The sequence below is a fragment of the Cricetulus griseus genome, chromosome 2, assembly GCF_003668045.3.
Source record: "Cricetulus griseus strain 17A/GY chromosome 2, alternate assembly CriGri-PICRH-1.0, whole genome shotgun sequence".
Lineage (NCBI taxonomy): Eukaryota > Metazoa > Chordata > Mammalia > Rodentia > Cricetidae > Cricetulus > Cricetulus griseus.
The window spans coordinates 235545136-235572928 of NC_048595.1; the positions used below are offsets into that span (position 1 = coordinate 235545136).

A 27793-nucleotide genomic window follows, 5' to 3' on the forward strand; every position below is an offset into this window, starting at 1 on the left:
GCCATCAGTGTGGGGTCCCTTAGCTCCCCCTTGTTCAGGTCAGCTGTTTCCATGTGTTTCACCAGCCTGGTCTTGACCCCTTTGCTCATCATTCCTTCCTCTCTGCAACTGGGTTCCAGGAGTTCAGCTCAGTGTTTAGCTGTGGGACTCTGCCTCTCCTTCTATCAGCCACTGGATGAAGGCACTAGGATGGCATATAAGGTAATCATCAATCTCATTATTGGGGAAGGGCATTTAAGGAAGCCTCTCGACTATTGCTTAGATTGCTGGCTGGGGTCATTCTTGTAGATCTCTGGAAATCTCCCTAGTGGCAGATTTCTCTTTAAAATTATAATGGCTCCCGATGTTATGATATCTCCTATCTTGCTCTCTTCTATTATTCTCCGACTCAAACTTCCTGTTCCCCCATGTCCTCCTCTCCCCGCTCTTTCTTCCAGCTTCCTCTCTTCTCCCCCCAGGAGATCCTGTAACATGACCCTACTCCAGGGTGCCATGCATGCCTCTCTTAGGGTCCTCCCTGTTCACCAGACTCTCTGAGGGAGGGATTGTAAGCTGGAAATCCCCTGTTCCATAACTAAAATTCATATATGAGTGAGTACATGCCATGTTTATCTTTTTGCTACTGAGTTACCTCACTCAGGATGGTTTCTTCTAGTTCCATCCATTTGCCTGCCAATTTCAAGATTCCATTGTTTTTTTTTTTCTGCTGAGTAGTACTCCATTGTGTAAATGTACCACATTTTCTCCATCCATTCTTCAGTTGAGGGGCATCTAGGCTGCTTCCAGGCTCTGGCTATTACAAATAATGCTGCTATGAACATAGGTGAATAGGTGTATGAATGTGCTTCTTTTGGGTATATGCCTAGGAGTGGAATTGCTGGATCTTGTGGTAGACTGATTCCCATTTTCCAGAGCAATCTCCATACTGATTTCCACAGTGGCTGTACAAGTTGGCACTCCCACCAGCAGTGGAGGAGTGTTCCCCTTTCTCCACATCCTCTTCAGCATAAACTGTCATTGGTGTTTTTGATTTTAGCCATTCTGACAGAAGTGAGATGGTATCTCAGAGCTCTTTTGATTTGTATTTCCCTGATGGATAAGGATGTTGCACTTTCTAAAGTGCCTTTCAGCCATTTTAGATTCTTCTAATTGAAAATTCTCTATTTAGTTCTGTACTTCACTATTTTTATGCCCATAATACACTTTGTGCTTTATTTTTTTTTTGAATTTTTATTTGAATTAGAAAAAAAGATTGTTTTACATGTCAATCCCAGTTCCCTCTGCCTCCCTTCCTCCCCTGCCCCCCAACTAAACCCTATCTATCACATACCCATTCTGCTCCCCAGTGAAGATGAGGCCTTCCATGGGGGGGGGTCTTCAGAGTCTGTCATATCCTTTGGGATAGGGCCTAGAGGCCCATCCCATGTGTCTAGGCTAAGGAAGTATAGGTCTATATGGGATGGGCTCCCAAAGTCCATTCCTATGCATCAGCATAGTAAAAATGGCAATCTTACCAAAAGCAATTTATAGGTTCAACGCAGTCCCAATCAAAATCCCAGCACAATTTTTCACAGATATTGAAAGGACAATTCTCAACTTTATATGGACAAAGAAAAGACTCAGGATAGCCAAAACAACCCTGTACAATAAAGGACCTTCTGAAGGCATCCCCATCCTTGACTTGAAGTTATACTATAGAGCTATAGTAATGAAACCACCTTGGTACTGGCACAAAAACAGAAAGGTAGACCAATGGAATGGAATTGAAGACACTGATGGTTTTTTTTTTTTAATTATGGGTCCTGTTTTATTTTTTCTCCATTTTTGTTTAAATTAGAAACAATATTGCTTTACATTTCAATCCCAGTTCCTCTCCCTCCTCTCCTCACCTGTCCTACCTATCCCATACCCTTTATGCTCCCCAGGGAGGGTGAGGTGTTTCATAGGGGTCTTCAGAGTCTGTCATATCCTTTTGGGATAGGACCTAGGCTCTCCCCCATGTGGAAGACACTGATATTAACCCACACACCTATGAACACCTGATCTTTGAAAAGGAAGCTAAAACTATACAATGGAAAAAAGAAAGCATCTTCAACAAATGGTGCTGGCATAACTGGACACTGTCATGTAGAAGACTGCAGATAGATCCATGTCTATCACCATGCAGAAAACTTAAGTCCAAGTGGATAAAAGACATCAACATAAATCCAGCCACACTGAACTTCTTAGAAGAGAAAGTGGGAAGTACTCTTGAATTAATTGGTACAGGAGACTACTACCTGAACATAACACCAATAGCACAGACACTGAGTTTGACAATTAATAAATAGGACCTCCTGAAACTGAGAAGCACCTGTAACTCAAAAGACACAGTCAACAAGACAAAATGGCAGCCCACAGAATGGGAAAATGTATTCAAGAACCCCACATCTGATAGAGGGCTGATCTCCAAAATCTACAAAGAACTTAAGAAGCCAGTCTCCCAAACACCAAATAATCCAATTTAAAAAGTGGTGTACAGAACTAAATAGACAATTCTCAATAGAGGAATCAAAAATGGCTAAAAGACACTTAAGAAAGTGCTCAACATCCTTATCTACCAGGGAAATGCAAATCAAAACAACTCTGAGATACCATCTCACTCCTGTCAGAATGGCTAAAATAAAAAACACCAATGACAGTTTATGCTGGAGAGGATGTGGAAAAAATGGAACACTCTTCCACTGCTCATGGGAGTGCCAACTTATACAGGCACTTTGGAAAATCAGTATGGTGGTTTCTCAGGAAAATGGGAATCAGTCTACCTCATGATCCAGCAATTCCACTCTTGGGCATATACTCAAAGGATACAAATTTATACAAAAAGGACATCTGTTCAACTATGTTCATAGCAGCATTATTTGAAATAGCCAGAACATAGAAGCAACCTAGATGCCCCTCACTTGAAGAATGGATGGAGAGAATGTGGTACATTTACACAATGGAGTACTACTCAGTGGGGGGGGGGGATGGAATCTTGAAATTGGCAGGCAAATGGATGGGACTAGAAGAAACCATTCTGAGTGAGGTAACCCAGTCACAAAAAGACAAACATAGTATGCACTCACTCATATATGGATTTTAGACATAGAGCAAAGGATTATCAGCCCACAATCCACACCTCCAGAGAAGCTAGGAAACAAGGAGGACTCTAAGAGAGACATACATGGTCCCCCAGAGAAAGGGAAAGGGACAAGATCTTCTGAGCAAATTGGGAACATGGGAGGAGGGGGATGGAACTAGGAGAATGAGAAGGGGAGAAGAGGAGGGATTAGGAGGACATAAGGTAGCAGGAAGGTTGTGTAGGGAGATAAAATAGAGGAGAGCAAAATAAGAGATACCATAGGAGAGGGAGCCATTATAGGTTTAGAGAGAAATCCGGCACTATGGAAATGTCTAGAGATCTACAAAGATGACACCAACTAACAATCTAAGCAACAGAGGAGAGGCTACCTTAAATGCCCCCCCCATAATGAGATTGATGACTGAATTACATGCCATCCTATAGCCTTCATCCAGCAGCTGGTGAAAGTAGAAGCAGACACCCATAACTAATCACTGAACTGAACTGGAATCCAGTTGCAGAGAAGGAAGAATGATGAGCAAAGGGGTCAAGACCAGGCTGGTGAAACCCACAGAAATAGCTGACCTGAACAAGGGGAAACTTTTGGTTCCCCCTTTGGGACTTTGGGACTTTGGGAGCCCATTCCGCATAGAGGGATACTCCTTGAGCCTAGACACAATGGGGGGGGGGCTTAGGCCCTATCCCAAAGGATATGACAGACTCTGAAGACCCCCCTATGGAAGGCCTTACCCACTCTGGGTAGCATAAAGGATATGGGATAGGTAGGGTGTGTGTTGGGGTGGGAGGAGAGGAGGAAGGGAGGCAGAGGGAACTGGGATTGACATGTAAAATAATCTTGTTTCTAACTTAAATAAAAAATGAAGAGAAAAAAAAGAAAAGAGAAAGAATAGAGTAGCACAAGCCACAGAAAGAATACTAAAATAAAGAACTAAGTTTTGACCCTCAAAAAAAAAAAAAAAGAAAAGAAAACCTATATGGAGTTTCTTTGATTCCCATATTCTTCTCCAATGTAGATTGGCCCTGCCAGGAACAAATATGGCTCATTGTCATAAAAAATGGAAGAACATCTTAAGGGGAATATTTCTCAAATGTTTCAATTTGAATGTCTATCAAAAATATTTCTTTTTTTACCTTAAATCATACCTAACATGAGTAGAAGTTCAATTATAGTAGGTGCCTAATTACTAACCCCTACATTTCCTTATTTTCCTAAATAGTTGGTAGGGGTAAACATTTGCATTAACTTGTTAAATTAGTTCACAGATATAATACTCTGAACAAGATTAGAAATTTATGTACAGTATGTTCTAACAAAAATAATTGTAAAATTTTATCATTATATAAAACTCCATATCAATGTAAAATATTGAAAACTAGTAGTTGAGATTTGGGTATAAAAATAGGTTCAGTAATCTAACTTTTTATGCTATTTCTATATCCCTCTTTGTTCAGAGTAGATTCAATCCTCTACTTTTATATCCTGTCATATCTATATCACGTTTTTCATTTCAAAACTAGAGCTCTGAATCTAATCTCCTCTGTCAAACTTTTTCCTGACAATTAAAAATAACAACTTATAACCAACCACCCTAAACAATGACAAATATCCATAACCCATTGAATGACCAAAAACCACACACTCCACCTCATATCCTCTGGAAAGATAAGGTAAAGACAAAGCTATTTGCTAGCAATATTAAGATCTAGTGAACTCTCAAACAGAGAAGAATGGGACATTGACACAGTGATACTAGAAAGAATAATCAGGCTGTTACAAAACTCCCAGCTGATGTTTTGTTGTTTTGTTTTGTTTTTGTTTTTTGAGACAGGGTTTCTCTGTGTAGTTTTGGAGCCTAGCCTGGCACTCACTCTGGAAACCAGGCTGGCCTCGAATGCACAGAGATCTGCCTGCCTCTGCCTCCTGAGTGCTGGGATTAAAGGTGTGCACCACCAACGCCTGGCCCAGCCAATGCTTTTTAAAGAAATTAATATCTATTAAATCTCTACACCATTATTCATATCATTTATGTTATTTAGCAGTTATTAAAAGCCTAATGTCTTAAAATGGATTATTTTTAAAATGATTCAAACTACTTTGAGAAGAAAAAGAATAAAGGGGTTATGAAAAGTTGCAAAAGGAAGTATCTTGATGAATATTTAGGGAATTCTACTAAGTAACATTAAGTCAAATAACACTCCGTGGTGAATGAGTCCAATAGCATAATGTCATCAAAATGAGGAAATGAGAAAGAACATATTTGCAATTGCTGGGGCTTAGAAACAGTTAAGGTAGTAGGGCACAGGAATGCAACTGTATCATGAAGGCCTGCAATGGACTCATAGATGAAGAAGATGTATCTCAACTGTGATTGTACATGAAGGAACACGAACAGGCTATAACATTCCATATTTTTTTTATTTTTCTCTTTTGGGGCCCAACACCCAGATCCAAAAAAATTACACAGAGGCTTACTCTTGTTTATGAATGGCCTGCCTTAGCTTGACTTGTTTCCAACCAGCTTTTGTTACATAAATCATCCCATCTACCTTCTGCCTCTATATTTCTATCATTTTTTTACTTCCTACTGGATGCCTAGATGTGAGGCTAGGTCTCTTGTCCATGCCATCCTCCTCTCCTTTTTTTTTTTTTATTATTCGTGTCTCACTTCTTGTTATTCTTCTATTTATTTCCCATGCATGGTAGCCCTGCCTATCCTTACTCCTGCCTAAATATTGACTATTCAGTTCTGTATTAGACCAGTCAGGTGTTTAGACAGGCAAAGCAGCACAACTTCACAGAGTTAAGCAAATGCAACATAAAAGAATGCAACACATCTTTGCATCATCATTAAACAAACATTCCACAACATAAAGGAATGCAACACATCTTTATTGAATATTCCAGAACAATCCCATAGAGCTAAGGTACTCTAACAAAATAAAAATGGAATGCAGATGCTACAAACGCCACTTTTCTGGCTATGAAACCACACTAAAATTTTGAAAGCTATTATACTATAAAACTGATGAAAAGTACAACAATCATATGGATGCTTTCCTCCAAATGAATGTTACTCCACAGTCCATTCAAAACAAATTATGTAATGACAAAATAGTATTTCATGTAGAAACAGCAGATACAATACAAAATGATCTATTTATATGATTAAGTTTGTTTATTTTCAATAAAAATAAAAAACTGGGAAAAATCAAACATTCTAGTGTGAAGAGTCATTTCTAGAAAAGTAGGAATTCTTGAAAGATGGGGGAAATATACAGGCACTAAGTACTCAATACCAATCTTGCTATAAACATAACTGTGGTATAGAGAACTATGTTATTTGAACAAATGAAACAAACATAGAAATTTTCACAAAAATAAATGTTGCTACAGAAATTTTAAATCTTTTTTAACCTATAAGTTAACATTAAATATACAGAGCAAATTCAGACAAACTAAAAGCAGGAATACTTATATTTATCATTAAATGGACTCTAACTCATCCAGTGCATATCTTATAATTCATAGAAAAAATTATCATTTATAATGCAGGGGATCAAAATTCCTCATAAATGAATGTGCTCAATCTGAAATATGTGGATCTCTGTAATGAAATGATGGTGTCTGTGCTTATATGAGAACAGGTGAACTATTTCTTCAAATAATGTACAATCTGAGAAAAACTTGTGTTCACTAAACATCACAGGATTAAAATTATCCAACATGAAATCATTCAAGAAAGCCAACACCAAAACTGTCTCAGTCTTTTGAAATATTGTAATACATTCTTATCTAACCCATAGTTTGAAAATATTATTTACTACATGAAAAGGCATGATTATTAACACAAGTGAATTTTAAATACTGACAAGGAAAACCTGGCAACATAATTCTGAGGTCCTGTTATTCAACTAAAGGACTTGACCGCAAGCAGTCACTGAGAGGTGGCCAGGAAAGCCTAATCATTGGTTAAGGAGGGATCTTGGAGTTGAGTAGTGACAATATGGGAGTTCCCTGGGGTTTCCTTATCTTACCCATCCCTGGGACAGTCTTGAAGATGTCTCCCATAGTGGAGTTCCACAAACTACATAGTTAAAATCTCTGAGCTCAAGGATACAAGGAGGCATAAACCAACCAAAAGACTTTTGGAGCTGTGGTGTGTGTGTGTGTGTGTGTGTGTGTGTGTGTGTGTGTGTGTGTGTGTGTGCGTGCATTGTTCAGGAGACTTCAGTAGAAACAAACAGAAAGTCCTTGTTTCCAGAGAGGTTTCTTGGCACCTGTTGAATCTATCTCAAAGAAGAAATGCTTAAGCAAAATATCAAACCAAGGGACACAATGAACAACAAAAACAATAAAATCAAGAAAAATGGCAGAAACTTTTGATATAAATTATATGGAAAGAAAAGATCCACAAAGTCCCAAATATGCTATTGAAAAACATCCCTAACAATACTGAATGTGATAAAAAGATGAAAAGTAAACTTATACACTCATTTACAAAACTAAGAAGGTGAGAATGGTAGATGATTAGCCACAAATGTCTGGGGTTTTACTCAAGGCCCTTGGTAAGATTCCTAGCATCGCTCAAAAAGAAAAATGAATAAGTTACACAACTACTTTGAAAATAAAAACTCATTAAAATTAGCTCCAAATATAAGGACCAGTAAAATTATAATATTATCCACATCAGATCCACTGCAATCATTTATGACAGAATCAGGGCTTCCACTGCCTTTGGCTCCATATTTATCATGTTCTTCAGTGGGAGAGTATTGCTTTGCAATTCTCTTTTGTACTTTGAGCATTGACCATTTTCAATCAAAGATTAGACTCTGCAAACAGACTCACCGACTCAGGTCAGTCCCGGGAATGTACTGGGAGAAGCGGGCATGCAGTAGTGGAATGAGCCTGAGGTCACACCATCGCTTTTCCCACCGGAGGCCTGGAGATGTGGGCCATGATGAACAGGAAAGTGTGTCCTGAAAAGAGCAGCATGTTCAAAAGGTTTGTGCTTCTGCATATTCTCAAATTTATCATTGGGGGGATGTTATTTATAATACCTAGCAGCACAGAAAGCTATACCTAAGGGTACAATTGTGGAACTCATATCTTAGTTGTAACCATAAGCTGCATAATAGAATTTAAGGTCCACTTAACAAGAAGGAAATGGTACCTATTACTTCAAATCTAGCCAATACTTTCAGCTAGTAAGGCCATGGATCTAAGAGGAGAACATCTTGTTTCTACTTTATTAAATGAGCACAATTCTCAGCTGCATGCTAAATGCTTCTTGTTACACACATAAGTAAATATAGCTCTCATGTGTTATACAAGAAACTTCTTTTAGCAGCAAAGATCATTACAGACAACAGCTGTTCAAAATATAGACAAAAAATATTCTACAATACAATTATTCCTACTAAGAATCAAGGTTCATCTAAGAAGAGGTTAAGTTTGCAAGAGCAACAGATCTGAAAATATGCAGATAGTGTCTTCTAGAAATGAAGACACTTGGCAATATGGCTGCCTAGTCAAGACCTGAACAATGACAGTATACCATATATGTAATTGTCAGAGAGGAATATCTTAAGGTCCCCAATCAGAGAAAAAGAAATAGACATAACTAAGGAATGCTGAAAGTGGGGAAGTTATCTGCTCTAGGGATGAGCTACTCCTTTGGTTTACTAGTAGCCATTAGTCAGCTTTAAAACCAAATACATACAAGTAACATTAGACATACTCAGGATGTTGAATGTATACTTTTATGCATCTCTGTTTCTCTATGTCTCTCTGTCTCTCTGTGCCTCCATCCATCTGTTTAACAGCAATAGAAACTATGAATTTGAGATGGAGCAAGGATTGATATGGGAAGAATTGGAGTGAGTAAAGGGAAGAGGAAAAGCAATGTAATTATATTTTAACTAAACAAATTAAACACCAGTAATTGACAAAGCTATTTCCAAGCATGAACTTTGTAGGAAAAATATTTCTACAGCCTAAATAAATGACTAACATTTATAATGTTTTCTCTGATTTATTAAGTAATTTGTAACATTTGTTTTCAAGGTAAAGATATGCTCTTGTTACTGAGTGAATAGGAAAGACAGTGTTCATCAGCAGCAATGAGTCATTTTCTCATAGGGAGGAACATGGGAAGCAGCCATATATTGAAGCATAGTGGGGAAAAATACACAAAACTTCCCAATTATCACGTCCATTGATTCACTTTCCTTCTGCCAGATATGGGTGCAGTACAAAACAGCCAGCTTCATCAGCTGCCATTCTGGTCTTGGCCCTCCCAGCATATGATAGGGGGGTAGGGAGAGGATACAGCCTTGAATCCATACCCACCAGGAGAGGGGCAGACCTCACTGATACCCATTGGAAGAAGAGAAGGGAAGACAGCAGTATAAGAACACATCCAGGCCCTGACCTCTCCTGAGCCCTACTCCCAGAATCTCTTGGGGCCTGTGCCTGCATAGAGTGGACCTGTCTGCATAGATTGGACCTGCCCAGACAGAAAGGACCTCCCTGAGTCTGGAAATACCTCACTCTTCCTTGCCCCTCCACCACCCTGACCTCTCCTGAGCCCTACTCCTTTCCAAAGACCTCATCATCCCAGGATATCTCTGGGCCTGTGCCTGCATAGAGTGGACCCACCCAGACAGGGAGGACCTCCGTGAGTCTGGAAATATCTCACTCTTCCTTTCCCCTCTGCTGCCCTGACCTCTCCTGAGTGAGGAGACTACCAGGAGAGGCAAGACTATCCATAGCTGCAGACATTGAAGTCTTGGCCCACACATACCACCGATGACAAGAGGAGACAGAGAGAGCCCACCTGAACCCACTGAAAGAAGAGATGAGAAGAAGGCAGAATAAGAAGACACTCAACAGAAAGACCAATATGACACCACTAGAATCTATGGACTCCACACCAGCAAGATCTGAAAAGCACAACACAGAGGAAGAAGAAGAGAGAGACCTAAAATCTACTTTATAAAGATGTTTAAGACCCTTAAAGAGGAAACAAGAAAATCTCTTAAAGAAATAGAAGAAAAAAAACAAAAAATTCAAGCAATATGTAATTCTCTTAAAGAACCTAAAGAAAATACAACTGAACAAATGAAGGAAGCACTGAAAACAGATCAAGGCATGAAAGCTGAAATAGAAACAATAAAGAAAACACAGAATGAGGGGATGCTGGAAATACAAAGGCTGGATAAATGATTATGATCTAAGGATGTGAGCAAAACAAATAGAATACAAGAGAAGGAAGAGAGAATCTCAGCTGTTGATGACTCACTAGACTATATACAGTCATCGACCAAAGAAAATCTCAATTCCAAAAAATCTCTAACATGAAATATCCAGGAAATATGGGACACTGTGAAAACACTGAATCTAAGAATAATAGGTATAGAATAAGGTGAAAATGCAGCTCAAAGTTACACAAAACATATTCAAAAAATCATAGAAGAAAACTTCCCCAACCTACAGATGGATATGCCTATGAAAGTACAAGAAGCTTACAGAACACCAAATAGACTGGACCACAAAAAGAACTCTCCTCGACACATAATAATCAAAACCCCAAACCTACAGAATAAAGAGAAAATATTAAGAGCAGCAAAGGAAAAATGTCAAGTAACATATAAAGGCAGACCTATCACAATCACAACTGACTTCTCAATGGAAACTTTGAAAGCCATAAGTCCTGGTTAGATGTCCTGCAAACACTAAGGGATCATGGATGCCAACCAGACTACTGTACCCAGTACAGCTTTCAATCACTACAGATGGAGAAAACAAGATATTCCATGACAAAACCAGATTTAAACAATACATATCCACAAATCCAGTACTACAGAAAGTCCTAGAGGGAAAACTCCAACTCAACAAAAATAACTACACCCAGAAAAACATAGGTAATAGATAATCCAACATTACCAAACAGGAAAAGAAACAGGAGTGCGAAATCCACTCACAATGACACCATCAACAATAAATCCAAAACAATCAAGAACCAACAATCAATGGACATTAATATCATTCAATGTCAATGGGCTTAACCTGCCTATAAAAAGATACAGGCTAACAGAATGGATATGAAGACAGAATCCATTCTTCTGCTATATACAAGAAACACACCTCAACTTCAGAGACAGGCATTACCTCAGAGAAAAAGGTTGGGAAAAGATTTTCCAATCAAATGGGCCCAAGAAACAGGCTGGTGTAGCAATTCTAATATCTAACAAATTAGACTTTAAACTAAAATCAATCAAAAGAGATGAAGAAGGGCATTTCATACTCATCAATGGAAAAGTCCATCAAAATGAAGTCTCAATCCTGAACATCTATGCCCCCAAAACGAAGGCATCCACATTTGTAAAAGAAACATTACTGAAGCTCAAACCACACATAAAACTGCACACACTTATAGTAGGAGACTTCAACACCCCCCTTTCACCATTAGACAGGACCACCAGACAGAAACTTAAAAAAAAGTCAGAGGATTTAACAGATGTTATGACCCAACTGGGTTTAACAGATATCTATAGAATATTCCATCCAAACACAAAAGAATATACCTTCCATCACCACATGGAACCTTCTCCAAAATTGACCACATAGTTGGCAACATAGCAAGCCTCCACAGGTACAAAAAATTGAAATAACCCCCTGTATCTTATCAGATCACCATGCTTTAAGATCAGAATTCAACAGCAATAAAAATTGCAGAAAAACCTACAAACTCATGGAAATTGAATAACACCCAAATGAACCATTCCTGGATTGAGGAAGAAATTAAAGACTTTGTAGAATTTAATGAGAATGTAGACACAACATACTCAAACTTATGGGAAACTCTGAAAGCAATGCTAAGAGGAAAGTTCATAGCACTAAGTGCCCACATGAAGAAACTGGAGAATAGCCACACTAGAGAATTAAGAGAACAACCGAAACCTTTAGAACAAAAAGTAGAAAACTCACCATGGAGGAGTAGATGCCAGGAAATAATCAAACTGAGGGCTGAAATTAATAAAGTAGAAAGTAGGAAAGCATTACAAAGAATCAATGAAACAAGAGTTGGTTCTTTGAGATCAACAAGACAGACAAACCTCTATCCAAACTAACCAAAAGGCAGAGCAAGAGCATGATAATTAACAAAATCAGAAATGAAAAGGGTGATATAACAATGTAGATTGAGGAAATCCAGAAAATCAGCAGGTCACACTTTGAAAACCTGTACCCACAAAAAAATTGGAAAATCTAAAGGAAATTGACAATTTTCTGGAGAGATTTCACTTAAAAAATTAAACCAAGAAAAGATAAGCAATTTAAATTGACCTATAACCCCTAATGAAATAGAAGCAGTCATCAAAATCCTTCCAACCACAAAAATTCACTGCAGAATTCTACCAGAAATTCAAACAAGAGCCAATACCGGTACTACTCAAATTGTTCCACACAACAGAAGCAGGAGAGACATTGCCAAACTCTTTTTACAAGGCTACAATTACTTTGATACCCAAGCCACACAAAAATACAACTAAAAAGAGAACTACAGACCAATATCCCTCATGAACATCTATGCAAAAATATTCAACAAAATATTGGCAAATTCACTATTTGTAATAGCCAGAAACTGGAAGCAGCCTAGATGCCCCTCAACTGAAGAATGGATAGAGAAAATGTGGTACATTTACACAATGGAGTACTATTCAGTGGAAAAAAAAAAAACAATGGAATCTTGAAATTTACAGGAAAATGGATGGATCTAGAAGAAACCATTCTGAGCAAGGTAACCCAATCACAAAAAGACAAACATGGTATGTACTCACTCATATGCACATTTTAGACATAGAGTAAGGATTACTAGCCTACAATCCACACTGCCAAAGAAGCTAATAAACGAGGAGGACCCTAAGAGAAACATACATGGTCCCCTGGAGAAGGGCAGAGGTTCAAGATCTGCTGAGCAAATTGGGAGCATGGGCAGAGGGGGAAGGGAGCTAGGAAAATGAGAAGGGGAGAAGAGGGATGCAGAGGAGATGAGGGAGCAGAAAGTTTGAGTCAGGGGAAGAATAGATGATAACAGAAATGGAGATATCATAATAGAGGGAGACATTTTTGGTTTACAGAGAAATCAGGCACTAGGGAAATGTCTGGAGATCTATAAAGATGACATGAGCTAACAATCTAAGCAATGGAGGAGAGGCTATCTTAAATACCCTCCCCTGATAATGAGATTGATGACTAACTTATATGCCATCCTATAGCCTTCATCCAGCAGCTGGTGGAAGTAGAAGCAGACACCCACAACTAATCACCGAACTGAACTTGAACCCAGATGCAGAGAAGGACTAGTGAAGAGCACAGAGGTCCAGACCAGGCTGGTGAAACCCACAGAAACAGCTGACCTGAACATCCGGGAACTCTTGCTCCCCAGTCTGATAGCTGGAATACCAGCATGGGCCTGATCCAGACCCCAGGAACATGGGTTTCAGTGAGGAAACCTCAGAAATCTACCAGACCTCCTGTTGAAGTCCAGTACTTATCCCTAGCATAGGTGCGGACTTTGGGAGCCCATTCCATATAGAGGAATACTTCCCGAGCCAAGACACATGGGGGTGAGCCTAGACCCTATCCCAAAGGATACAATAGACACTGATGACACCCTATGGATGGCCTCACCATCCAGGGGGAGTAGAAAGGATATGTGACAGATAGGGTTTTAGTTGGGGGGGTGGTAGGGGAGGACAGGTGGGAGAAGAGAAATGGGATTGTCATCTAAAACAATCCTGTTTCTAATTCAAATAAAAAAGTTGGGAAAAAAAGAAAATCTTAAAAAAAAGTTCATGAAAAAAAATTGGCAAATCGAATCCAAGAACACATCAGAAAAATCATCCACCATGATCAAGTAGGCTTCATCCCAGGGATGCAAGGATGATTCAACATACGAAAATCTATCAATGTAATCCACCATATAAACAAACTGAAAAAGAAAAACTACATGATCATCTCACTAGATGCTAAAAAAGCCTTTGACAAAATCCAGCGTCCCTTCATGATAAAGATCTTGGAGAGAATAGGAATAACAGGAACATATCTAAATATGATCATAGCAATATACGCCAAAACAACAGCCAACATCAAACTAAATGGAGAGAAAGCCAAAACTAATCCTCTAAAATCAGGAACAATACAAGGCTGTCCACTCTCTCCATATCTCTTCAATATTGTACTTGAAGCCCTAGCTAGAGCAATAAGACAACAAAAAGAGATCAAGTGGATACAAATTGGAAAGGAAAAAGTCAAACTTTCACTATTGCAGATGATATGATAGTCTACATAAGTGACCCCAAAACCAGCTAGAATGGCTAAAATAAAAAACACCAATGACAGTCTTTGCTGGAGAGGATGTGGAGAGAAAGGAACACTCCTCAATTGCTGGTGGGAGTGCAAACTTGGAAAATCACTCTGGAAATCAGTATGGTGGTTGCTCAGAAAATTGGAAATCAGTCTACCGCAGGATTCAGCAATTCCTCTCTTGGGCATATACTCAAATAATGCACTTTCATACAACAAGGACATATGTTCAACCAAGTTCATAGCAGCATTGTGTGTGTTTGTAATAGCCAGAACCTGGAAGGAATGTAGATGCCTGTCACCTGAAGAATGGATAGAGAATATGTGGTACATTTACACCATGGAGTACTACTTAACAGAAAAAAAGCAACGGAATCTTGAAATTGGAAGGCAAATGGATAGAACTACAAGAAACCACCCTGAGTGAGGTAACCCAGTCACAAAAAGACAAACTGGGTATGTACCCACTCATATATTAATTACAGACATAGAGCAAAGGATTACCAGTCTACAATCCTCTTCACCAAAGAACTAGGAAACCAGAAGGACTCTAAGAGAAAAATGCATCATTCCCCAGAGAATGGGAAGGGCCATGATCTCCTAGGCTGATTGGGAGCATGAGAGTAGGGGAGAGGGAGCTGGCAGAATGTGAGCAGGAGAAGAGGAGGGGAGATGAGGAAATGGATGAGCAGAAAGGTTGAGTTGGGGGAAGAATAGAGGAGAGCAGGATGAGAGATACCATATCAGAGGGAGACATTATAGGTCTGAGGAGAGATCTGGCACTAGGAAGATTTCCAGAGATCTACAAGGATGACACCAACTGACAATCTAGGCAATGGTGGAGAGGCTGCCCTAAACGCCCTTCCCCTATAATGAGACTGATGACTACCTTATATAGCATCCTAGAGCCCTCATCCAGTGGCTGATGGAGTCAGACACTCATTGATTGATACACACTGAACCTAACTCTGGAACCCAGTTGCAGAGAGTGAGAAATGAAGATCAATGGGGTCAGAACCAAGCTGTTTAATCCCACAGAAACAGCTGACCTGCCTCTTTTAGCGCCATCTGCTCGCGGCGCCGCCTCCCGCTCCTCCCGCTCCTCCCGCTCCTCCCGCTCCTCCCGCTCCTCCCGCTCCTCCCCGCCGCCGCCGCCCTGAGTCACTGCCTGCAGCTCCCGCCGCCCGGCTCCGTGTCTGAGCCTCCTGGAACGATAATTGGAGTTCTTACAAGATGGCAGACATTGACAACAAAGAACAGTCTGAACTTGATCAAGATTTGGATGACGTTGAAGAAGTAGAAGAAGAAGAAATGGGTGAAGAAACAAAAATCAAAGCGTGTCAGCTGACTGGTCAGATGATGCAAAATCCTCAGATTCTTGCAGCCCTTCAGGAAAGACTGGATGGTCTGGTAGACACACCAACAGGATACATTGAAAGCCTGCCTAAAGTAGTCAAAAGACGGGTGAACGGCCTCAAAAACCTTCAAGTTAAATGTGCACAGATAGAAGCCAAGTTCTACGAGGAAGTTCATGATCTTGAAAGGAAATATGCTGTTCTCTATCAGCCTTTATTTGATAAGCGATTTGAGATCATTAATGCAATTTATGAACCTACAGAAGAAGAATGTGAATGGAAACCAGATGAGGAGGAAGAAATTTCGGAGGAACTGAAAGAAAAGGCCAAGATTGAAGACGAGAAAAAGGATGAAGAAAAAGAAGACCCTAAAGGAATTCCTGAATTTTGGTTGACAGTTTTTAAGAATGTTGCTTTCCTCAGTGATATGGTTCAGGAACATGATGAACCTATTCTGAAGCACTTGAAAGATATCAAAGTGAAGTTCTCAGATGCTGGCCAACCTATGAGTTTTATCTTAGAATTTCACTTTGAACTCAATGAATATTTCACTAATGAATTGTTAACAAAGACGTACAGGATGCGGTCAGAACCAGATGATTCTGATCCCTTCTCTTTTGATGGACCAGAAATTATGGGTTGTACAGGGTGCCAGATAGATTGGAAAAAAGGAAAGAATGTCACTTTGAAAACCATTAAAAAGAAGCAGAAACACAAGGGACGTGGGACAGTTCGTACTGTGACTAAAACAGTTTCCAATGATTCTTTCTTAATTTTTTTGCCCCTCCTGAAGTTCCTGAGAATGGAGATCTGGATGATGATGCCGAAGCCATACTGGCTGTAGACTTTGAAATTGGTCACTGTTTACGGGAGCGGATAATCCCAAGATCAGTGCTGTACTTTACTGGAGAGGCTATTGAGGATGCTGACGATGATTATGATGAAGAAGGTGAAGAAACTGATGAGGAAGGGGAAGAAGAAGGAGATGAGGAAAATGATCCTGACTATGACCCCAAGAAGGATCAGAACCCAGCAGAGTGCAAGCAGCAGTGAAGCAGGATGTCTGTGGCCTTGAGGACGGCCTGCCCTGTAACAGCCTAAATATGACTATCATTTACTTACAGCCTTATGTTTTGTATTTTCTTGGTAGAATCAGTAAGTTTTTAAAGGAAAGGAAATTGCTATTTGAAAGACCAATCTGTTCTGCCTAGCATTCCAACTGTAGTTCTGTCAGATCTGTTGAATGCAGAAATCCTCTCTAGTGCATGTTATTGATGCTGCAGTTTGGTTCTTCTGGAATGTTTTCATCATGTACCTATTGGAATACAAGTATGGAAATCAACTGTTGAACACGTTTGCTGTAGCTGTTTCTTTCCTCAAGAACCAAAATTGTTTGTCAGCTGGTAGAACAGGTTGAAGTCTGCCTGTATCAGCTAATGCTTCCATTTATGTTAGGTGATGCAGGGACTGACACGTTGGAAAAAGGAAAATTGTGGTTAAGAATTTCCAGTAAGATCAAACCTAATAACTGAGATTATTAAGGGAGTTTTCTATTTCAGATGATACAATTATAACAGAAGTCAACTCATAGTCATTATAGCAAGATGAACAAACCCTAGGGTTTTTTTGTTGTTGTTGCTTGTTTTTTTTTTCAGAAGTTAATCTGATAGTATTTAAATGTACTTTGAAAATTAACCTCCATTAATTAAATATCTTTTCTTTGTGGTAGGGCCTACCTTCTGCTTTCCTGGAAAAGATGGAATTACATCATTTGAACCTATGTTGAGCTTTTCTCTTGTTTGTTTGCCTAATTTTGTTTATAGCCTAAAATAAAAACATAATACAGTTTTAGCCCTCACAGGGTGATGTCTCAGTTTATACTGATTGAGGCTATTGGAGGGTTAGCTTGAGTTCAGGGATGCCTAGTTTTCCATAGTGAGCAACTTTGGAAGAGGTAATAGACATGTGCTTTTTAAAGGGTAACAAGTGATACTTTTTTTTTTAATAGAAAGGTTAAGTTCCATTTGTTAAAACTAAGTATATTTGACATCTGTGTTTATTCTAATACTTAGTGCTCAAGGATGGGTAATGTATCCTTCAGCCATGCTTCTGTTTACTGTGGACAATTAGGAATGGGTAGTACTGTTGATTTAACTACCTCACAGATATGTTAAGACATATTGGGGTAATTCTCACAAACTTTTTCAGTCTTACTAAATGCTCAAAAAAAAAAAAAAATCAGGCCTCTGTACCACAAGTGTGATGTTCAACATTATATTCACACTGAGCTTGGAGAATTAAACTAGAGTTTGAAATTACTGTACAATTTAAAGACTGTCTTTTTAGTGGGTCCCCCCTTTTCAGGTGTTTTAATAAATCCCAAAGTGGTAATGAGGCCATTGCAGAGGGGAGGGTGATACAAGTTTTAGGTGCTGAGAGCCACTTTTAAAATACCTCAGGCTAATTACTGTTCATTTTGGGGAAGGAACTTTTCTTCACAGGGTATGTTAATTGGATTGTGCTTGGAGGGCAGTCTATCATTCCTGCTGTTAATAAAATTTATTTTACATCGAGATTTTTTTTTCTTTTTGTGAAATTTTAGTATTGAGATCTTAGGATGTGAACACTTCCTAACCTCTTCCTGAGATTTTTAACTACTGGAAATCCTTAACCTGTTATAATATTTCCTTTATTTTGAAAATGATTGGTTGCTTTCTCTTAGATGGTTTGTGCTATTTTCTGTAATCATAGTTCATCTAAACACAGCTTATTTTCTTGACCATTAAAGTTTGTAACCAAAAAAAAAAAAAAAAAAGAAACAGCTGACCTGAACAACGGGGAGCACATGGACCCCAGACTGCTGTCTGGGAGGCCATCATGGGCCTGGTCCAGACCCCTGAAAGTGAATGTCAACCAGGATGCCTGGGCACCCTATGGGCCCTCTGGTAGTGGATCACTAGTTTTTGCTGGTGTAAGAAGGGACTTCAAGAGCCCATCTCACATGAAGGGCTGCTCTCTGGGCCTGGACACATGGGGGAGGGCCTAGGCCAGGCCCAGGATGATGTTGTGGAATTTGGGGAGCCCCTATGGAGGGCCCAACCCTCCAAGGGGAGCAGAGGTGGGGGGAGGGTGGATGAGGGGTTGGGAGAGGGAGGAGAGGGAGAAGGGATTGACATATGAAATTATAATTTTGTAAAAATTAAATAAAAAAAAACAGAAAAAAGAACACATCCAACAACAGAAAGACTTATATGACACCACCAGATTCTAGGGAGTCTACACCAGCAAGACCTAAACATCCCAATGCAGATGAAACAGAAGCAAATAACCTTAAAAATAACTTCATGAAAATGATAGATCCCCTCAAAGAGGGTATGAGAAAATCCCTTAAAGAAATGGAAGAAAAAGCAAACCCTAAAAATGCAAGAAATCAACAAATCTCTTAAAGAAAGCACGGAAAGCAAAACAAAACAAAAACAAAAAAACAATCAAACAAATGAAGGAAAAATTCAAACTATTCAAGAACTGAAAACTGAAATAGAGACAATAAGGAAAACACAAATGACAGAATACTGGCAAATGAAAAGCTGAGCAAATGATCAGGAACTACAGATGCAAACATAACCAAGAGAATACAAGAGATGGAAGACAGAATCTCAGGTGCTGAATATAAACTAGAGGAAATAGATTCACTGACAAAGAAAATCATAAGTCCAACAAATCCTTAACACAAAATATCCAGGAAATATGGGACAACATGAAAAGACCAAACCTAAGTATATGGGAACTCCTGCCCCGGGGTCTGCAGGCAGACTGAATCAGTCCTTGAGAACCAAGCAACCCTGACTCTGCTGAGATCACTGGGCTATTCTGGCTCCCACAGAGTGCAGGGGTGAGCTGCTTTGGCCCCTGCTTTGGGCCCAACTTCCACCTGCCTACTCTCAGAACTCTGGCCCCAGGGTCTGCAGGCAGATTGAATTGGCCCCTGAGAACCAAGCTACCTGACTCTGCTGAGATCGCTGGGCTATTCCTGCCCCCTTGAATGCAGAGGCAGATTAAATTGGCCCCTAAGGAACAAGCAGCCCTGTGTCTGCTGCCATCTCTGCCCCAGTCCTGCTCTCACCCACCTGGAGAGAGAGTGCCTCAGACTGGCCTGCACCTACCTTGAGACCCATCAGAGTATTGGAGCCAATTGCACCCACCTAAAGAGAACCCTGGACCAATATACACCAGGAAAGGAAGAGACACCACCTGCAACCACTGGAAGAAGAGATGGGAAGATGACAACATAAGAAGACATCCAACAACAGGAAAACCAACATGACACCACCAGAGCCTAGGGACTCTACACCAGCAAGACATGAACATCCCAAGACAGATGAAGCAGAAGAGAGAAATCTTAAAAACAACATGAAGATGATAGAGACCCTAAGAGAGGAAATCAGAAAATCCTTCAGAGAAATGGAAGAAAAGACAACCCAAAAGATACAAGAAATTAAGGAAAGCCAAGAAAATACAATTAAACAGCTGAAGGAAACAGTTCAGGACCTGAAAACTAAAATAGAGACAATAAAGAAAAAACAAACCGAGGGAATGCTGGAAGTGGCAAAGCTGAGTAAATAATCAGGAACCACAGATGCAAGCATAACCAACAGAATACAAGAGATGGAAGACAGAATCTCAGACACTGAAGAAAAACTACAGGAAATAAATTCATCAAGCAAAGAAAATCTTAAGTCCAACATATCCTTAACACAATATATCCAGGAAATATGGGACACCATGAAAAGACCAAACCTAAGAATAGGTAGGTGAAGATACACAACTCAAAGGTGCAGAAAACATATTCAACAAAATCAAAGAAGAAAACTTTCCTAACCTAAAGAAAGACATGCCAATGAAAGAACAAGAAGCCTACAGAACACCAAAGATAGTGGACCACAAAAGAAATTACCCTTGTCACATAATAATTAAATCAACAACTCTGAGATACCGTCTTACACCTGTCAGAATGGCTAAAATCAAAAACACCAATGATAACTTATGATGGAGAGGTTTTGGAGAAAGGGGAACACTCCTCCACTGCTGGTGGGAGTGCCAACTTTGCAGCCACTTTGGAAATCAGTATGTCCATTCCTCAGGAAAATGGGAATCAGTCTACCTCAAGATCCAGCAATTCCAACCTTAGGCCTATACACAGAAGAAGCACATTCATACAACAAAGACATCTGTTCAACTATGTTTATAGTAGCATTAATTGTAATAGGCAGAACATGGAAGCAACTTAGATGCCCCTAAACTGAAGAATAGATAGAGAAAATGTGGTACATTTACACAATGGAGTACTACTCAGCAGAAAAAAAAATGGAATCATGAAATTCGCAGGCAAATGGATGGAACTAGAAGAAACCATTCTGAGTGAGGTAACTCAATCACAAAATGACAAGCACAGTATGCACTCACTCATATATGGATTTTATACATAGGGCAGAGGATTACCAACCTGCAATCCACACCACTAGAGAAGTTAGGCAACAAGGAGGACTCTAAGTGAGACATACGTGGTCCCCCAGAAAAGGAGAAAGGGACAAGATCTCCTGAGCAAAGTGGTATCATGGGGGGAAGGGAGAGGGAACTCATAGAATGAGAAGAGGAGGGGTGAGGAGGACATAAAGGAGCAGGAAGGTTGTGTAGGGGGAAGGGTAGAGGAGAGTAAAATAAGAGATACCATCAGAGAGGGAGCCAGTATAGGTTTTAAGAGAAATCAGGCACTAGGGAAATATCCAGAGATCTACAAGGATGACCCCAACTAACCATCTAAGCAACAGAGGAGAGGCTACCTTAAATGCCCTCCTGTGATAATGAGATTGATGACTGACTTATATGCCATCCTAGAGCCTTCATCCAGCGGCTGATGGAAGTAGAAGCAGACACCCACAGCTAAACAGTGAACTGAACTGGAATCCAGTTGTAGAGGAGGAGTGATGAGGAATGTTGACAAGACCAGGCTGGTGAAACCCACAGAAACAGCTGACCTGAACAAGGGGGAGCTCCTGGCCCCCAGACTGATCACTGGGAATCCAGCATGGAACTGATCCAGACCACCTGAATGTGGGTGTCAGTGAGGAGGCATTGGAAATCTATGGGGCCTTGAAGTAGATCAGTACTTATCTCTAGCATAGGAATGGACTTTGGGAGCCCATTTCACATGCTCCCTCAGCCTAGACACAAGGGGGTTTGCCTAGGCCCTATCCTAAAGGATATGACAGACTCTGAAGACCCACCCATTGAAGACCTCATTCTTCCTGGGGAGCAGAAATGGTATGGGATAAGTAGGGTGTTAGTGGGGGCAGCGGAGGAGGGGTGGGAGAGGGAACTGGGATTGGCATATAAAACAATCTTGTTTCTAATTTAAATAAAAATGGAGAAAAAAAGAACATTATCAAATACCTTTCTATACTTCTGAAGTAGATGAGGTAATTTTTATGTCTTATGAACATAATTAATGGGGTATCTCAGAGAAAAGCTGAAAGATTGGATAGATCACAGCGTGATGTAGCCAACACCTTGGTTAAGATTTGTTCCATCTCCTCTGCTGGTCATCCAGAGAGGCCTTCCTTGTTCCTTCTCCTATCAAATTACACAAAATACTTGGACTGAAGTTCAGAGGCTTCTGAATTTCAGGTAAATTCTTGAAAGGTGCTATCAGCTATTAAAAGACAGCTGTCTCACATCTCTAACACATGAAAAGTAAATGAGGATAATGGTGACCAAGGAAAAACATTGAGCTAGCATTTTAAAAAGCGTGTGTGTGTGTGTGTGTGTGTGTGTGTGTGTGTGTGTGTGTGTGTGTGTGTGTGTGTGTGTGAATAGGACTAGGGAAGCTCAGTGGAGCATACTTGCCTAACATGAATGGTGCCCTGGATATAACAAAGCAACACAGCTTGACAGACACACACACACACACACACACACACACACACACACTAATTGGACAATGCAAGACATTTGCCATTTGTATCAAATAAAGAATTGATTAGGTCACTGCTTCTGTGTATGTGTAACTTTTTTGCTCTTTTGAAAACCAGTGTTTTAAAATGCTCAGATTTTGGTATCATTGGGAGATCAGTGTTTTGGATTTTATCTATTTCTTCTGTAAATAAAATTAAATGGAATCTTTAACAAATTACATCCAGAAGTTGATGATTTTGTATGAGCCTTATATTTCCAACAACAGCCATTGCTCTTAAAAATGTTCTGTATAAACCAAAGAGATCAGGGACACCAAAAGAACATAGCCCACAGAATCAGGTAAATGAGACCAATAGGGACTTGGAGAGATCAGGAATCCTGTTAGAGTCTGACCTGGGTCCTCTGTATTTATGTTATGTCTGAGTAAGTTGGGGTTCTTGTGGAACTCCTAACAGTGGGAGCAGAAGCTGTGTCTGACTCTTTTGCATGTTTGTTGGATCCTTTCCCTCCTACTGGGTTGCCTCTTCCATCTTTGATGTGATGGTATGTCCCTGGGCTTATTGTTATTTATGCCTTGTTTGGTTGATGTCCCTGGAAGACCTGCTCTTGTCTGAGGGGAGGCAGAGGGTGTGGACCTGTGGGGAGGTGAGAGGGGGGGAAAATTCAGTCAGGATGTAATATATGAAAGAAGAATTTTAACAAAGAATTTAAGGAGTAGTGAATAAAGAAAATGTGTTAAATATACACAATGGAGTTTCATTCAGCCATAAATAGGTTGGAGTTGAGGGATTGTATCATTTGCAAGAAAATGGAACTAAAGGCCATCTTGTTAAGTAAAATCAGTCAGTTTCACACAGATATCTAAAGTGTGTTTTCCCTCATACATGGAATCTGGAGCGGGAAAGGTATGAAGATAAATGGGAGACTATTATGACTATAGAATGGTAAAAATGATGGAGAAGAGGATAATAAAATTTGAGAGAGGGATTTATGTGATCATGGAATGTCATGTACATAAATGGGAATGTTATAATGAAACTCCTTATGATTTATAAATAATATATATTAATAAAAAGTAAACTGAAATATTTTCTTTCATGACATATTACAAGTTAAAAATGTTCCTCACTACAAAATAAATGGATAAATAAATATGGTAATCAGCCTGAGAAACCTATGTCATCCAGGTATGGAATGATCTCAATGTAATCAAGGACAACAAAAGTTGCTTGGACTTGTACATATTCAAAAGAAGTCTTTTGAAATAAAGTTTCATAATGATATCAGTGATTTCTAATATTAAATGAATAGTACTTTATTGGAAATCAGCCAAATAAATATGTACTGCAGGTCAGCTATGCTAGTAAATACTTAAATCTACATGTAACCAATTTTCCTTTCTTTAGAATGTGTGCTTTCAGTGCTAAAATAAAAAATTTCAATAATACTTAATAGAGACAACTAATTCATTCACAAACAAATGTGAAAATAAGCACTAAAATTCAATTAAATTCATTAAAACTAATGTTAAATGCATGCTTTATTAAATATACATATAGTTTAACATTCATTGTTCTTTATCTTAATATATATTCTAGATTTGTCTCTCCTTGCAGTAATTCTATGATATGCAACAAGATCACAGATATAACAGATACTGGCTATATTTAGCTAACTTCTATAGGAATAAAAGCCACAAAAATCATGTCATATCATGTTGTTCATGAAACTGTATGTGGCATGAAATGCTCTGACATAATGTATGATCCTATTATTCTGAGTGTCCTAGTCCAAAGTCTCCATCACTTACAGAGGATTTAATAACACAGGCCTGAGGGGCTGGAGATATGGCTCAGGGGTTAAAAGGACTGACTGTTCTTCCAGAGGTTCTGAGTTCAATTCCCAGCAACCACATGGTGGCTCACAACCATCTGTAACGTGATCTGGTGCCCACTTCTGGCACGCACTGTATACATGATAAATAAATAAATATTAAAAAAATAACACAGGCCTGAGAAAAGGAATGTCACATAAAATATGTGGCTGTTTATTTTTCCTTCTGGCTTGTTTTAACACTTAAAATGTATTGAAGTCATCAAGAAGTACAGGTTCATCAGAAAAATCAGATTCAGCAACGGTGCTAGCAAACTGCAAATATAAGTATATTCTTTTATTAGCTCATCCTTATTAGTCTCAACTGTGTCCAGTTGTCTTACTGTATTATTTGGATGGTAGTTGAGGTGCAAACCACTGTCACAAAGAGGAGAAGAGGTACCACTGCTTTGGTCACTTGGAACACCTACAGGAGACAAAAGCATAACATTTTACAGGTTACGAAGTCGTGCTGTTATTGAATGGCTCTAATTATTTTCAATAATAACATGAAATTTGGGAGTACCACAAAGAAATTTTAATTATACAAAAGCCATGGCTTGGCAAGTAAAATAAGTGGCCATTAGTCTTAGTACAAAAAAAAAATGAAACTATTTTGAATTTTAGAAACACCAGAATTTCTTAAAAATATTGTATTTTTTTCCATTTCTCATGTACAAAGAAGGCAGAAGATGATAGATATCCTAGAACTGGAATTACTGATGGTTGTGAGCCATAACAGAGTGTTAGGAATAAAGTCTATGTCCTCTGAAAGGAGCCAGTGTTATTGACTACTGAATGATTTCTCTAATCCCTCTAAAAGGACTTTTAATATGGAAATATTTTGTTACTCTAAAAGTTCTATTTTATGCTTTTTTTCAAAGTAAGAATCAATTCTATCAGTAGAAACTACAGTTTTTCATGTGCACTCAGTATGTATTCAAAAATTCCTCATCAAATATATTTAATTTCATGACATTGCAAGGCAAAAATTATATCCAAGCATTTTTTAGAAATGTAGTAACACACACCTTAAATTTAATAATTAACTTAATCAATCATTTTAATCAATTTAAATCACTGAGTAATATACTAAAGATCCACAAGTTTCAAAGATGTCATTGTAGAGAAACTATTAGTGTCATAAATTGAACACATATTATCTGACTTCTGATTCTTTACTGTGACCAGACATTATTACATTGGAGTTTCTAATGTATTTGAACAACCAATTATGTTTTGAAAGGTCACAGTTACTTACAAATATGTAATATTCAAGGCTTGTTCTATTTTTATTACTAAAATGTCTACAGTTTCCCTGCAGCTAAGAAGTCATTTCCCTGGAATAAATTATTCCATTCACCTAAAACAAAATTTTGTAGTTAAGGTCCTAGAGTGATAGCTGAGTGGTTAAGAGCATATGCTGTTCTTGCAGAAGACCTGGGTTTGGTTCTCAGCACCATGTGGCAGCTGCTAACTAGATGGACCACCAGTTCCATAGACTATGACAACATCCTATTGCCTCCTGGAGCATTATAAGCCTGTGGTGTGTTTACATAAATGCTAAACACACACACACACACACACACACACACACACACACACACTACATAATAAACTCTTTTTAAAATTTGTACTTTATTTGCTATTTCATGTAAATTTTAAATATATTTTTATTTTTAGAACACTATTTTAATATCATTATGCTAAAATACATTCATTTTAAGCTGATTAATTTTTTATTTTATTTTATTAGTTCAAATTATGAACAAGCTTGCTTCAGATGTCAACCCCTTCTCCCTCTCCCCCCCAACAACCCACCTACCCCTAGCCATCCCCCCTCCACTCCCCAGGCAGGGTAAGACCCTCAAAAGGGGCTCCCCAAAGTCTACCACATCATCCTGGGCCAGGCCTAGGCCCTTTCCCATGTGTCCAGATCAAGAGAGCATCCCTTCACATGGGATGGGCTCTCAAAATCCCTTTTTTAAAGCTGATTAAATCTACATATTTAAATGTGATAGTATCAAATGATACCAGTTTTTTGAAAACACAAACTATCAAATTCTGTGGCTATATTTTAAAATATCACAGAGGAAATAAAATTATAAATGAATATACAAAAATAATCTTGCTATAAATTCAATGACAATATACTCATATTATAAAAATGTAGTGTAGGAGAAGCAAACAAAAAGTAAAAAATAAAAAGTAAAACCAAAGTTACATCATAGTTAAGTGTTTGAAAAGATTTATCTAAAAAAAAGCAGAAAGTACAAACTACAAGTATCTAATAGACTAGTAGATACTAAAGCAAATAATGAAAGAATCTGATGATTTAGTTACACAATAAATTAACATCTTCACTTAAGTTGGTAGTAGCATGAAAAGAATCTAGCCAATTTTATAAAAAATGACTACAAAAACATTGAATTCATTCTAGAGACAAAGTAACATGAAAATATTAAAATTAAAATTCCAGCCTAAAATTGATACTAAGAATTAATAAAATTGTGGCACATCATAGTAAACATCAGTATTTACAATGAATCTAACTTCTGTGTTTACTATAGATAACTGGAGCCATATTGTAGCCCACACCTGTGGCAGAAGTTTCCTCTTCCACCAGAGGCCAGGCCAGTATCCTGAGTCCCAGGGTAATACCACTTTACTTCCAACACTCCTGCACTTGCCCAACATAGCTTCAGTAACCATTTGTCTCCTCATCATCATATTCTAGCCCACATCTGTGACAGAAGGCTTCCACACATCAGAGGTCAGGCCATAGTCCCTGTACTCAGAGGCTACACCAGAATCCTGATGCCTAGAGACCAAGTAAAGTCTCTGAAAACTAGGAAGAAGCCTCCTACCACAGCAGAAATCAGAACTTCCTCAGAATCCCAGAAGACTCCCAGCCAGATTAGATGCCACAGGCATACATAGCCAGAACATCAACCCCAAGCTTGGAAAGAAACTCTGTGCTGGGTCAGATCATCAGACATCCGGGTCATCAGAAGTCCAGCCCCCTACACAGGCAGAGGCCAGTGGATCAAGAAGACCAGAGAAGAAACAGAAGCTAAAAAAGAAAGCACCCACCTTACA

At 39.0% G+C, this 27793-nt stretch overlaps 2 protein-coding genes across 2 annotated transcripts in view; one reads left to right on the top strand and one right to left on the bottom strand.

The window, feature by feature from the left end:
- The window catches only part of Sntg1 (syntrophin gamma 1), a 302539-nt gene that overhangs the window by 188247 nt on the left and 86499 nt on the right, over positions 1-27793 (bottom strand). Inside the window, exons 8-9 of the mRNA XM_035438749.1 lie at positions 25039-25121; positions 7974-8104 (exon numbers count right to left, since the gene is read on the bottom strand). Coding sequence (XP_035294640.1) covers positions 7974-8104; positions 25039-25121 — 214 coding nt within the window. The remainder of the gene's footprint in view (positions 1-7973; positions 8105-25038; positions 25122-27793) is intronic.
- Positions 15641-18088, top strand: LOC100762223 (nucleosome assembly protein 1-like 1). The gene is given in 3 exon segments (XM_035440315.1): positions 15641-16617; positions 16620-16939; positions 17580-18088. Coding segments are annotated over 2 exon segments (1173 nt in total). The 5' UTR covers positions 15641-15728; the 3' UTR covers positions 16904-16939; positions 17580-18088.